General features: G+C 35.3%; 1 protein-coding gene across 3 annotated transcripts; it reads right to left on the reverse strand.

Moving 5' to 3' along the window:
- Nucleotides 1–418: 418 nt before the first annotated feature.
- On the reverse strand, nucleotides 419–10,494 carry LOC107002200. Of its 3 annotated transcripts, none has more exons than XM_015200123.2 (12): nucleotides 8,408–10,494; nucleotides 7,708–7,797; nucleotides 7,383–7,619; nucleotides 6,954–7,175; nucleotides 6,756–6,867; nucleotides 4,458–4,616; nucleotides 3,107–3,159; nucleotides 2,917–2,996; nucleotides 2,729–2,808; nucleotides 2,574–2,614; nucleotides 1,550–1,598; nucleotides 419–687 (listed from the first exon to the last, which is right to left on the reverse strand). In XM_015200123.2, exons 1-12 carry the CDS (start codon nucleotides 10,403–10,405, stop codon nucleotides 683–685), a joined length of 3,126 nt encoding a protein of 1,041 aa, XP_015055609.1. In that variant the 5' UTR covers nucleotides 10,406–10,494; the 3' UTR covers nucleotides 419–682. The 3 variants fall into 3 exon arrangements, with proteins under 3 accessions (XP_015055609.1, XP_015055608.1, XP_015055610.1); XM_015200122.2 differs by having other exon boundaries at nucleotides 3,107–3,165; XM_015200124.2 differs by lacking the exons at nucleotides 419–687; nucleotides 1,550–1,598 and adding an exon at nucleotides 1,630–1,965 and having other exon boundaries at nucleotides 3,107–3,165.
- Nucleotides 10,495–11,950: the final 1,456 nt, after the last annotated feature.

Genomic DNA, 11,950 nt, shown 5'->3' on the forward strand with positions numbered 1-11,950 from the left:
ACACATCATCAGACGAGTGTGTTAGACGTACCTTATATAGTTAACTGATTGTTTAAAAAGTGCTAAAATGACACAATTCAGTATAGCATGAGATGTCTAAAATGTACCAAGCTTAGTTCATGAGTCTAAGTGAAAATTGGTGTCAACTTTAGAGAGCCACCGATGGATTACGTCAAAAATAATTTCAAGTGTTGTACTTGATCGAATACACCGTAATACCAAGTTGGTCAAAGATGTCTTGTTTAAACAATTCTAACCATAATTTTCATTGTAAAAATTATACCTCATTTTAACATTTAATGAATCTACTCAAAGAAATACCAGACCAGCAAGATTCTGTTCACTAGTTGAGTTGATGCTCTCAACTATTTCTGAACTTGTCAAAACGAAAGAATTAAAACTTTTGCCAAGATAAAAATAGTACTTGAAAATTCATGACAATAGATGATTATATTTAACAGGAGGCGAAGCGCCAAAATTTGCAGGGTATACAGGAAGGACCTGGGTCCTGGGGTGGTCACCCAAATATGTAAGGATGAAGTTACAAAACCCCTTGAGCATGAGTCAACTCAACTGAACATTCCTATGAACTTTACAAATAACTTGACAGAATCAAAATAACAGGTCAGTATGACAATCCTTGCTAGAAACATCAGTTCAGTGGCATTCCCAAATCACTCCTTCAATCTGTAGAAACCAACGAAGAATGACGATAAAGATCACGTCGAATGAAAGTTAACTAAGATCAACAGTGGATTAGATCAGCACATCATTAGCAGATACTTGTGGCAGCTTTTGACTATATTTCATTTCTTCTGCCAACTAACTACATATAACATTCAGCAGAAATTTGAAGTTGAAACAGTGCTTAGACGTATAATAAATTTACCTACCTTAAAGAGGAATTCCAAGACATTGGAGACCATGTGTTTAAGATAGAACTACTATACTAACAAGAAACTCAACCAAAAACAATAAGATGCATGACAAACATGAATCTAATTTCTACAAGATCCAAAGACGGTATGATAACGTGAACTAAATAGAAAGTTCACACAAACCCAAGATCACCATAGCAATTTGAGCCTTCATCTGCAATAAACTGCTGAAACACCACATTCGAATGGTGCTCTCCCAACTTCAAAGAAAAACAGTACAACAAGAATTTTGACAAATGGCGAATCAAGAGTCCTATAGAGCATCCCCATGTGGCTTTGTTGGTTTAGATCAGATTGAAGGAAATAGTTCATTGAGCACTCTCTTGTGACCACCCACCTACCCACCCAAACTAACAGAAAAAGCAATGAAGGAACACATGCAGGAAAAGAAACCAACATTTGAGACGACCCTTAACTTATGATTGCATTAGTCAGGTTCCATATACATATCTGGGCATTAGGAATACCTCATCTGCTAACTTTATAGCAAGGACAGGCGGGACTGGTTTCAAAAAATGAAGCAAACATAACATACTGATTACTGAATCGGCTGAGACTGCTCAAAGAAACAGTTCAACAGCCAAATAAGATACTAAAAGAAGTTTACTCACATCTACGATATATGCTACGATTTCCACCATAAGGATCGCGGTCATGAGACTGCAAGACAAACAAAAACAACGATCAGAAACCATGTGCCGATCTAAAACACAGAAACGTCGGTCTCTAGCATCTCAATCTTCATTTAATGTTCAAAAAAAAAAGGAGAATTGTCTATAAATACAACTCACAAAGGAGAAAAAATTAGGCTGAGGGTCTGATTAAAATAAATTAATAATAATGTATGTATGGTACTTTATCAAATACATTTAAGAAATTCTAGTTGAGCAACAAAGATAAATAGCTAGAGCTTATCATCCTTTACAAAATAGGTATCATCAAGATGTACTTCCCTGAGGAGTTAGTTTCCTGAGCTTAAGAACTTCTTGCAGGTGAATAATCAGGTTGTATAAACCACTTGAAGTAACTATGCAAAAGTAAACATGCTAATCAAGAACATGAGAAAAAAATTAAAAACATAATGCTATTTAGGAACAAGCTTTCCATTTCTTAACCAGATAACATTATAAAAATCCTAGGTCATTGAGCAGAATGAAATTTTATTTTTATTTTTTTGAGAATTGGTTACATCGAATGAAATTAAAAGATTATGTTAGTGTTAGTCTGGTTACATGCCATTTTTCCCAAGGAAAGCTATTGCATGCCATACTGAAAACTTTTTTTCCCCTCTAATTTATTTTCCGGAGGACTTGGATATGGCCCGCAGTTACTTTCATATAAAGAAGTTGCATCTCACCCACAATTGCAAATGTATTCTACAGAACGTCTGATTCAGGAACAGGGAGATAAACTACTATCCACTTGCAATATCAAGCAATGAATTATCCAAATAGAACACGCCCAGTTCTCAGGCTATTAAACTCAAAAGCACAGAACATACAACAGTAGCACAAAATTAGAGCATGACAAGAGTGGCAGATGTAATATAACTGGGGTTTCCAATGAACAACAAAATGTTTGCCATGAGAAATGATGAATCGTAACAATGATCACAGATCATTCAATATTCTGTACCTGAAAAGAATTCGGAAAGCTTTGGACCCCATAAACTGAACCTGATAAGACCCAAAAAGTAGACAACTTAACCAAAATAGACATACTCAATAAGGCATAAACTATTGTGAGTCGAAAATGATCTTAAAAACCATTTAGTTGCATGTTAAACTCACCTGGTGAATGGTCACTGCCAAGCTGGCCATAATAGGCAAAAGATGGTGTACCCAGAGGTCCACGACTATGTGGCAACATACTAAATGAAAAAAAGTACAAAGTCAATATTACTGAGGTAAAGTATCTGCAAGACGTTATTCTACTTTATATGATAGCAGAAGACGTCCATTCACAACGACAGACAAACCTTCGGTTTGCAGTAGGGAAAGAGCTTTCTAAGTGCACTCTAGAAACTCCACTGGAATCCATACGGTGTGGATTATGTACCTGCAGAGGCAGAAGGAGGGTGCCTCAGAGATAAGTATATGTCTACATAAGAAGTGAAAGGGACATAAGGATATAAAAGCAGCATAAAGGCAACCAAATTCGCAACTTACTACAGCTGAAAACGGTCGCTTGCTTCCAGATAACGAGTACTGATGGTTAATACCTGAACCTTCTCGGACAAGAATAATAGAAAACAGATATCAATTATATACAACAGGAAGAAAGAAAAAGAAGGGAAGGGTGGGGTGGATCCGAAGTGCAGAGCTCTGGCAATGAATAACCATTAAAAACATAAAACATATACAACAAAGTAGAAAGCATAAGAACCATAAAAGATAAATACTCCTCTATCTCTTTTTCCTTACCAGATTACAGAACCCCCAAACTCCCATACCCACGATTGCACCATGGTTCTTTCATATTTTGTTCCCTTGGTGACTCCCAACTCCACCTGGGTAATCATTATTCTTGAACTAAACATATATATTTATATTTTTTTTCTCCCTTTGCGCCTTTTTCACTAAAGCCCACAACCCAACAGACCTTAGAACTTCTTTGCGCTTTTTGCTTTTGATAACACTGCTAGGCACTAATCGTTACTTTCAAGCTCCTGCTTTCTTTCTTTTGTTTTAAAAGAAAACTGAGGTTCTAAAGTCCATTTTTTAGGACCCAATGGGCCAATGAAGTAGGAAAAACCATGGGAGATCAAAACTCAAATCCCAGCACCAATAGAAAATGCTGGGAGACCTCTTTCCATATAGCAAGTGTTGGTGGACAGAGTTACCCAGTACCTGTGTTGGCAGAAGGTAGCAAGCATAAGATAAAATACTAGTGTAGGTACACGCAAACCGACCCGAATAACCCCTTAATAAAAAGGGCCTCATTTTAGAGTTTTTCCCTTCAAGGAAATTCGCTTTAATTGGTAGCTTCTCACTGCTAGAGTAACTAAAGAAGCATTTGACCCTCTTCACCAAAATACCTTTAACTACTGAAGGACATATTAACCGACATCACTAAACCAATCTCTGACGAATAAATAAGAGAGGGGATAAAAGCATAATAAACTTCATGTCCAACATAAGATTGGATGGACACGTCTTCCAGCCTAGGGGTTCTACTTAGGAATAAAATTCCTTGTTCATGAGATCGTTCGGCACTTAGCTGTAGCATGGTCCCTTGCTGATGACATATTGCAGATTCTCATGCTTTTTAGACCTTTTCTTTTACCCTAACACACCATTGTATTCAAAGTAGCTTTCTATTCCCTTAATATCAACAGCAATAAGTTTAGGTGGTACAAAAGTATATGAACAAGTACATTACACTAACCTTTAGCTTAATAAAAATATAAAGTACATTACAACTAGCAGAACATTTTAATGGAAAGCTAGGCAACAAATTATGTCTAATGACATGATGCAAAGGAAGAGAAAATGTTAGAAGTGAAATATATGAAATTACCCATGTTCAAACCGGAATGGAGCTGACGAACTGGCCCTTGTTGTCTCAAGAGGTGCAGAAGTTCATTGGTTGTAGAAGAAGATCCTCCAACTCTGTGATCCTCATCATATCTTCTCATGTAGTTTACCTTTCTGCTGGGTTCATGCCTCTTCAAGATGGCTATAACCACGATAAAGGAATATCTCATTAAAGACGAGACTCACGAATGCTATAAGACACAATTGTTCTACTCCATAGGAGTCATGTTTGCTTAGAAGCAACCTCTTTCCGTAACAGAATTGACACAAGCAACAAAAGCCTTCATTTGTACTTGTGATTTCAATCCACTGTTGTAAATACTTCATTTGGTTTCCAACACTTAGTGTTAATGATTTTTATATATTTTGATTTTGTTACCTCATCTAAAAAAAACTTTAAAAAAGCCTTTGAACATAGATTCTGACAGAAGATCCCAGCTTTAGCCAAATTTGATAATATTACAGTGTTACGGTGTCAATAACCTCCAATAACATGACAACCTCAAATTTATCTAAAGATAAACAAAAAAGGAAATGCTCTTAAAATGTAACTATATTCAAATATTATGTTAGTTTCTACCAAATTATTTCAACTAGTACTAATTTGCTGGAGCCCAATATGACATATTCACTTAACGCGATAATGTTTCAATGGGCTTAATTACTGCAACAAGATACCCAACTCTAGTAAAAATATTTGGTTAAAGGACAAGCAACAAGTTAAAAGGATTTTCCATCAGGAAAAGAAAAGATAATATTGAGGAAAAAGAATATTACTATGTTTCCTTGGGCCTCATTTTTTAGGTCTAAATTTTAGGTTTAAATCTTAATCATTCAAAACTCAATCATTAAGCGTGTTTTTTCGTTTATAACCACTTAATGACTTTGAATAGATCTGAATGATTAAGACCTCAAAAAAAAAAAAAACTCGATATTATTAAGATGCTAGTGAATCAAGGGTTTATGCAAAGAACGTATTTCATCACTACTCCATCCACTTTTATCACTAACCATTATTGCTGCCGCAAGCAACTATCAAGTATCAACTTCCAGTCTACCACCCACAACTACCATCTCAACCACAATCACCATCACTGTCAATCAACATAGTCAGCCGTCATCGCAACTAGCTACCATTTACAATCAACACACCATCCATCATGCACAACCCCACCATCTCAACCACAAATATCACTATCCCAAATCACCAGTCACTCGTCTCTGTCAGTAGCCACTATATACTATCATCAGCACAACCACAACCACCATGCTATTGGCATATATAGCCAACCACCGCTATCAATCACTACCACATCATCCTCAATTATATTGGTTGCCATTACCGACCACCAACATTAACCACTATTATCAACCATCATTACCATTACCTACCACCCAGAACCACCACAATCACCCAACTAACCCACCGCCATTTAGCATTATCAACAATCACTGCCACCTGCCACCCTAATAATTTATCTTTCTTACAGTTCGTTGATATAGTATTAGATGAACTGGTTCTTTCTTTTCAATTTTATATTCATGAAATTCAATAAAGTAAGATTCAAACATTCAAATGTTGAAAAAATAAATGATCTTAATTTTTAGTATTTGTAACCTCATACAACATCATATTCAGATGTTTATGAAGATTCAAATGTCTTAATCTTAATAAACAGAGTCATATCCACTTTTGCTGGTTGAAAATTTAAAGGTCAAAGGGTAGCAATTTAGAATGCTAGTAATTATCTAAGTAAAAGAATATGTATTTTACTTAATTGGCGACTCATGAACATGTTTGAATTCCAACCTACTTCACATAATAATCAAGCAAGAAAGAGCACGCCATGAAAAGTTGTTATCTGGGTCTGAAGAGGATCATTGAGAGAGAGAGAGAGAAATAAAAGGGCTTCAGAATGAGTAGAAATGAATTTTGAGCAGCTGAGAAGTAGTTTCTGATCCCTTATTTATTTTTGGTGCACCAATGTAGTCCCGGGATGAATAGATGATTGGGGGCTTTTTCTTTGTGAACTATATCATTTTGTAGGCTCTTCAAACTTTTGGGTGTAGTTATTGTTAATGGCTAATTTTGACTTCCTTTTATGAGATTAAGTTGTTTACCTGATCAGAAAAAGTAATAATCAAGCAATTCATTCCCCAAGAATCTCTTCTCTCTTTTCTTACAAAAAAATAAGGATCAACCAAGGTTTTATGCCACAAAGCAAACAATTTTATACCAAACTATCATCAGATTGACAAATATAGGTTTCAAAAAACTCACAATGGTCCTGTATTTTCTTCTCCTCCGGAGGTTCCCTTCTAGTAGGAAGGGTTACACATTTAGTTTGCTTACTCTTTGGCATGGGTTTAGCAAGAGATACCTTAATGCTTACCTAAAATATAATCAACATTGAAGATAATCATAAGCAAAGCAACTTTTGCAATTACTTAATGGTAAATTATAGAAACAATGTGAAACCTTGGATCCGCTGTCATTAGCTGGTTCATGACTGAATCCTTCAATGCACGCAAGAGCAGACTCGCGGCTTATATAATTGACGAAGGCAAAATCTTTTCTCCTTGAGGAAGGAAGATCTTTTGCAAGAACAACACTCTCAATTTCACCAAATTTGCCAAAGTAGTCTCGCACTTTTTCTTCAATCCATGAGGAAGGTAAATATTCAGCATAAACTGATTTAACCTTGACAAAGGTGAAGCAATTAAGTACTTTAATCAAATAAAAGTTGTATTATAGATGAAGATTGTTAGTCAGAAAGGTTAGGGAAAGAAGAAGAAACAAAATAGAGTATTAAGGCCTCTTTTCTCATGCACCGCTTAGCATTTACTTCAGGTAAATAACTCAATAAGCATCAATATATTAATTCCAAAACCTTTCATCACAACTGACCTTTAGCAGTTCTTCTTCATTTGGCTCAATTAAAGGCTGTGCCCATGCAACTTTTACGTTCATGTGTTTCCCAAAAGCATCCTTCTTTTGGAGTTTACTGAAAGCAATCTGAGCTTCTTTACTTGTTTCAAGTTCAACAAATGCAAACCCTCGATTCTGCTCGATGTTGTTAGGATTAGCCATAACTGTGACCTTATCGATATTTTCAATTCCAGCCTTCTTCAGTAGATCAATCACCTGTCCAGAAATGAACTCTTTGAAGTCATTTAACCCAGGGAATTACAACAATCAGCAGCAAACAGTAAAGCTTAACAGTAAAGCTTACATCTTCAGTCTTCCATTTCTTGTCAATATTACCCAGGTATATTGTGTCATTACCCTCAGCAAGGGATACACGACATTGCTTCCCAGATATCTAGGTTTCAAAATCAAATAAATGCATTAGTCCACCGCATACATCAGCTTAGTGCAGAAACTGCAATTATCTATCCAGCATGACTACACCAGTAAACTTAGCTAAAATATATTATTCTCCATGCCTTAAATTTAGGGTGTAATATGAAAATTAAATGAAGAATACACCACCAACAGCATGATTATTCCTCATAGCATAGTGTTTATTACTTGTACGGATACAGCAACTAGTAAGAAATGTCCATACCACTTATCGACAAAGAAAAAAAGAGAGTATTTGTAGCCATATCCATTTCAAGCTAGGTATCCAAAAATGAGTTCAAATAACCTACTTCCCAATATCATAGACCTATTTCTAACCTATATTAGAGTATGCAAATTTGTTACATAAGCTTCCAGCAAATTTTTGATGCACAGAGATCAATTAAAACTTAAAATATTCTATAGGATCCAGAAAATTGATAGTCTGTCAAAAAATCAATATGAATCTTGCCACATACTTATTTTATTAGCTGTACGTGTAGACAAACAACCGACCAACTAACTGCACTACTTAAACAAACCTTTGTTCTACTTAGGAGACTACAGGTAGCAATTCCAAATGACATTACCTCAACTTTGGAATATCTTTCTACAGCCTTCTTTGCATCAGCAGCAGAAGCATACCGGAGGAAAGCAAACCCCTTGTTCTTTCCTGTTTCACGATTTATCAACAATCTTACATCCACAACCTCACCAACCTCACCAAAGATACTCCTAATATCCTCTTCCTTTGACTCCTTGCCTAATCCCCCAATGAAAATCTCTGTCCTCCGCCTCTTTTTCCGTTCTAATGCCTCCATTTCCCCACTCAATAGAATTCCTTCATTCAACCTCAGACTAGTATCCACAGCTTCCTTTGTCTCCTCTCTGCCTTGACCGCACCCTTCCTCTACCAACTGAACCAAATTTTGATCCTTACTCGAATCCACATTATCACTAGTAGAAACATTAAGACTATTTTTTTCTGAATCAAGAACTACAATTTGTGTTTCAAGGGAATCCATATTATCATTCTCAACAATACTATCTTTGCATTCCAACATGCAAGCCTCTAATGTGTTTTCAGTTGCACCAAACTCACTAACACACTCAGCCTTCTCAACTTCCATCGGATGTAAACTATGTTTCTTTGACTCCTCATTTTCAGCTGAAACATCCTTACAAGATTCTAGGTTTTCAGTTTCTGGAGGACTAGGTTTAGATTTTTCAACGCCTGCTGAATCCATAATAGTTTCTGCATCCCCATTGTTGCTACCTTTCACCAATTCTTCCTTTTTCCCCCTTTTCCTGGCAACAAGTTTGGGGACTTTCTTCTTCACTATCTTCTTGACAATCTTTACTGGACGAAGATTACCTTTTTCTGAATCAAGAACTGTGTTTCCTGTCTCGGGTAAACCTATATTGTCCTTGGCACCTTTATTTTCTGAAATGGGAAGCTGTAATTTACCTTCGTTTACACTAACCTCAGAGTCCATCATTCTATCCTTTCCTAAGATACCCTCAGCAGCATTAGTACCTTTCCCAACTTCTACTGGATGAAATGTGCCCTTCTCAAAGTCACCACCCTCACTAACTGTAGCAGCATTACAAGGCTCTACATATACAGTTTCTAGTTCAATTGTGCCTCGAGAGTTAGCTTTTTCAACATCTAATGAATCCAAAACAGTTTCTGCGTCAGCAATTTCCCTGCCTTTTTCTGATTCCTCAGTCTTTCTACTGTTCTTTGCAACGGATTTGGGCACTTTCTTCTTTACAATCTTCTTGACAATCTTTACTGAACGGAGATTACCTTTTTCTGAATCAACAACTACATTTCCTGTCTCAGGGGAACCTCCTAGATTATCCTTTGCATCATTACATTCCAAAATTGGAAGCTCCAACTTATCGTTAGCTACAGTAACCTCACAGTCCTTCATTCCATCCTTTCCTAGCATAACCTCAACAGCAATAATACCTTCCTCAACTTCTTTTGGCTGAAAATTGTCCTTCTCCGAGTTACCACCCTCACCAACTGTAGCAGCACTACTAAACTCTAAACATACAGTTTCTGGTTCAATTGTGCCTCGAGAGCTAGCTTTCTCAACATCAAATGAATCCAAAACAGTTTCTGCGTGGCCTTTTTCTGATTCGTCTGTCATTTTACTGTTCTTTGCAACAGATTTGGGCACTTTCCTCTTGATAATCTTCTTAACAATCTTTACTGTCTTTTTCACCACTTTTTTCTTACCACTCTGCCCTACTTTCTGCTCCCCAACAGCTTTAATTTCCACTGTTTTTGGCGGCGTGCCTTGGTCAGCTTCGTTCAACTCAACTCCGGTTTCCCCAGTGTTTGTTTCTGGAACTTGGAAGCTCAGAGATTGCTCCGGATGCTCACTGATTTTAGAATTTGTAGAGTAGGTCATCAAGGGAGAGGATTGATTATCTTTTTGAGGCGATGGGGAATCGGTCACGGCGGTGGACGTGGATGGAGGCGGAGAAGGTTTCCGGCCGGCGGATTCGAGAGCAGATTTTCTGGCCGTCGATCTGGTGCGGCCCCACCGCGACGCGGAGGAAGCTTTCGGCGGCATTGTAGAAACAGGGGAAGGGGAGAAGTCACTTTTTACCGTACAGGCGAAATTTAACCAAAACACTCGTTATATTTTGGTGTCTTGCCAAGATTTTGGAGATTTATTTTCTTTGGATATTAGTATTAAAATAGTTTGATGAATTACTAGTATTATTTTTTATATTTTATAATATATAATAACGTTTTATATTATTGTTACTTTTTTCGTAAAAAAAATGGTATCATAGTTTTAAATCCAATGTTAATTAATAGTTTGACTCTTGTACTTCAAATCAAATCACATGAAATATATTGTAAAAAAAATCATTTTTGTGAAATTGAAGTCATATTAAGATTATATTAAAGAAAAAGTTATTAAAAAAATTTAACACCCAAAATTAAAGCTCATATGCCTTCAATTTACAAAGAAGTAGCTCAATTTTTGTCTATGCATGCAAAGACATTATTTTTTATTTGGTCAAATATACTTTTTATGAAAAATTGTTCGGTAAATTTCATCAGATAAAGGGGTGTTAAATGGACATGGTGGGTTGAAATTGAAAGTATTAAAATGGGTTCAATAGAAATTGATTTGGATCTTGACCCGCCCAATTTGACCCGATTAATCTCAATAATTTAACATATTTATATTTAACTTTTATAAACAATTGAATTTTCACTCAAGAAATTTTTGTTAAAAAAGTAACAAAGAGATAGATTATTCCTTAAAAATGTTAAATAAATAATAATTCATACCTTCAATATAGGAACATATCTTAGTAAAAAAAATTTAAAAAGTTTAAATTAGATATTAAATCGGGTTCAATTGAGAATTATCTTCAAATGGGTTAAGCTTGAATATGTTGAGAATGAACCCAACTCAAATTATCTTGAATCCAACCCTTAAAATTTTGGGCGGATTACTATATTTGGGTTTACTTTTGACACCCCAAAGTGAGATGATTGAAACAATTATCTATCACTGCACCCGCAAAGTTGTCTATGATCCTACTCAATACCTCTAAAGTTAACTTATGGACACTTAGAGACCGTTTGGTAGACTACATTAAAATAAATAGTCCATATATTATATATGATATTATTTAATACTATTAAATTTGATAGAAAATTGGGTCTATATATAATTAATTCATGGCTTAATATATCTCCTACATGGTGTTATATGATGTATTACTAATACATTCCATTTGGAGGCATTAATAACACAAGATATAATACCATGTGATAAATCTATGTAAAGATAAAAATATTCCTTGAATTATTTTAATTATTTTGTTTATTTTTTTGATTTAATGTTTTATATTTTTACTAATAAATTTATTTAAATAAATTAGCTTATAAATTATTTAGAGAGAGTTGTTTGACTAAATAAATCCAATACAAATTAATACAATATTTGAAATATGAGTTGTTTAACATTAAATAATTAAAAAGAGAAATATATCATCACATGACGTTTGTGATCTTACGAATATATAATTCGTGTGTGTGTGTGTGTGTGTATATATGTATATATATATATATATATATATATATAGCAATTTAA

The sequence above is a fragment of the Solanum pennellii genome, chromosome 10 (assembly GCF_001406875.1).
Source record: "Solanum pennellii chromosome 10, SPENNV200".
In the NCBI taxonomy this organism is placed as follows: domain Eukaryota; kingdom Viridiplantae; phylum Streptophyta; class Magnoliopsida; order Solanales; family Solanaceae; genus Solanum; species Solanum pennellii.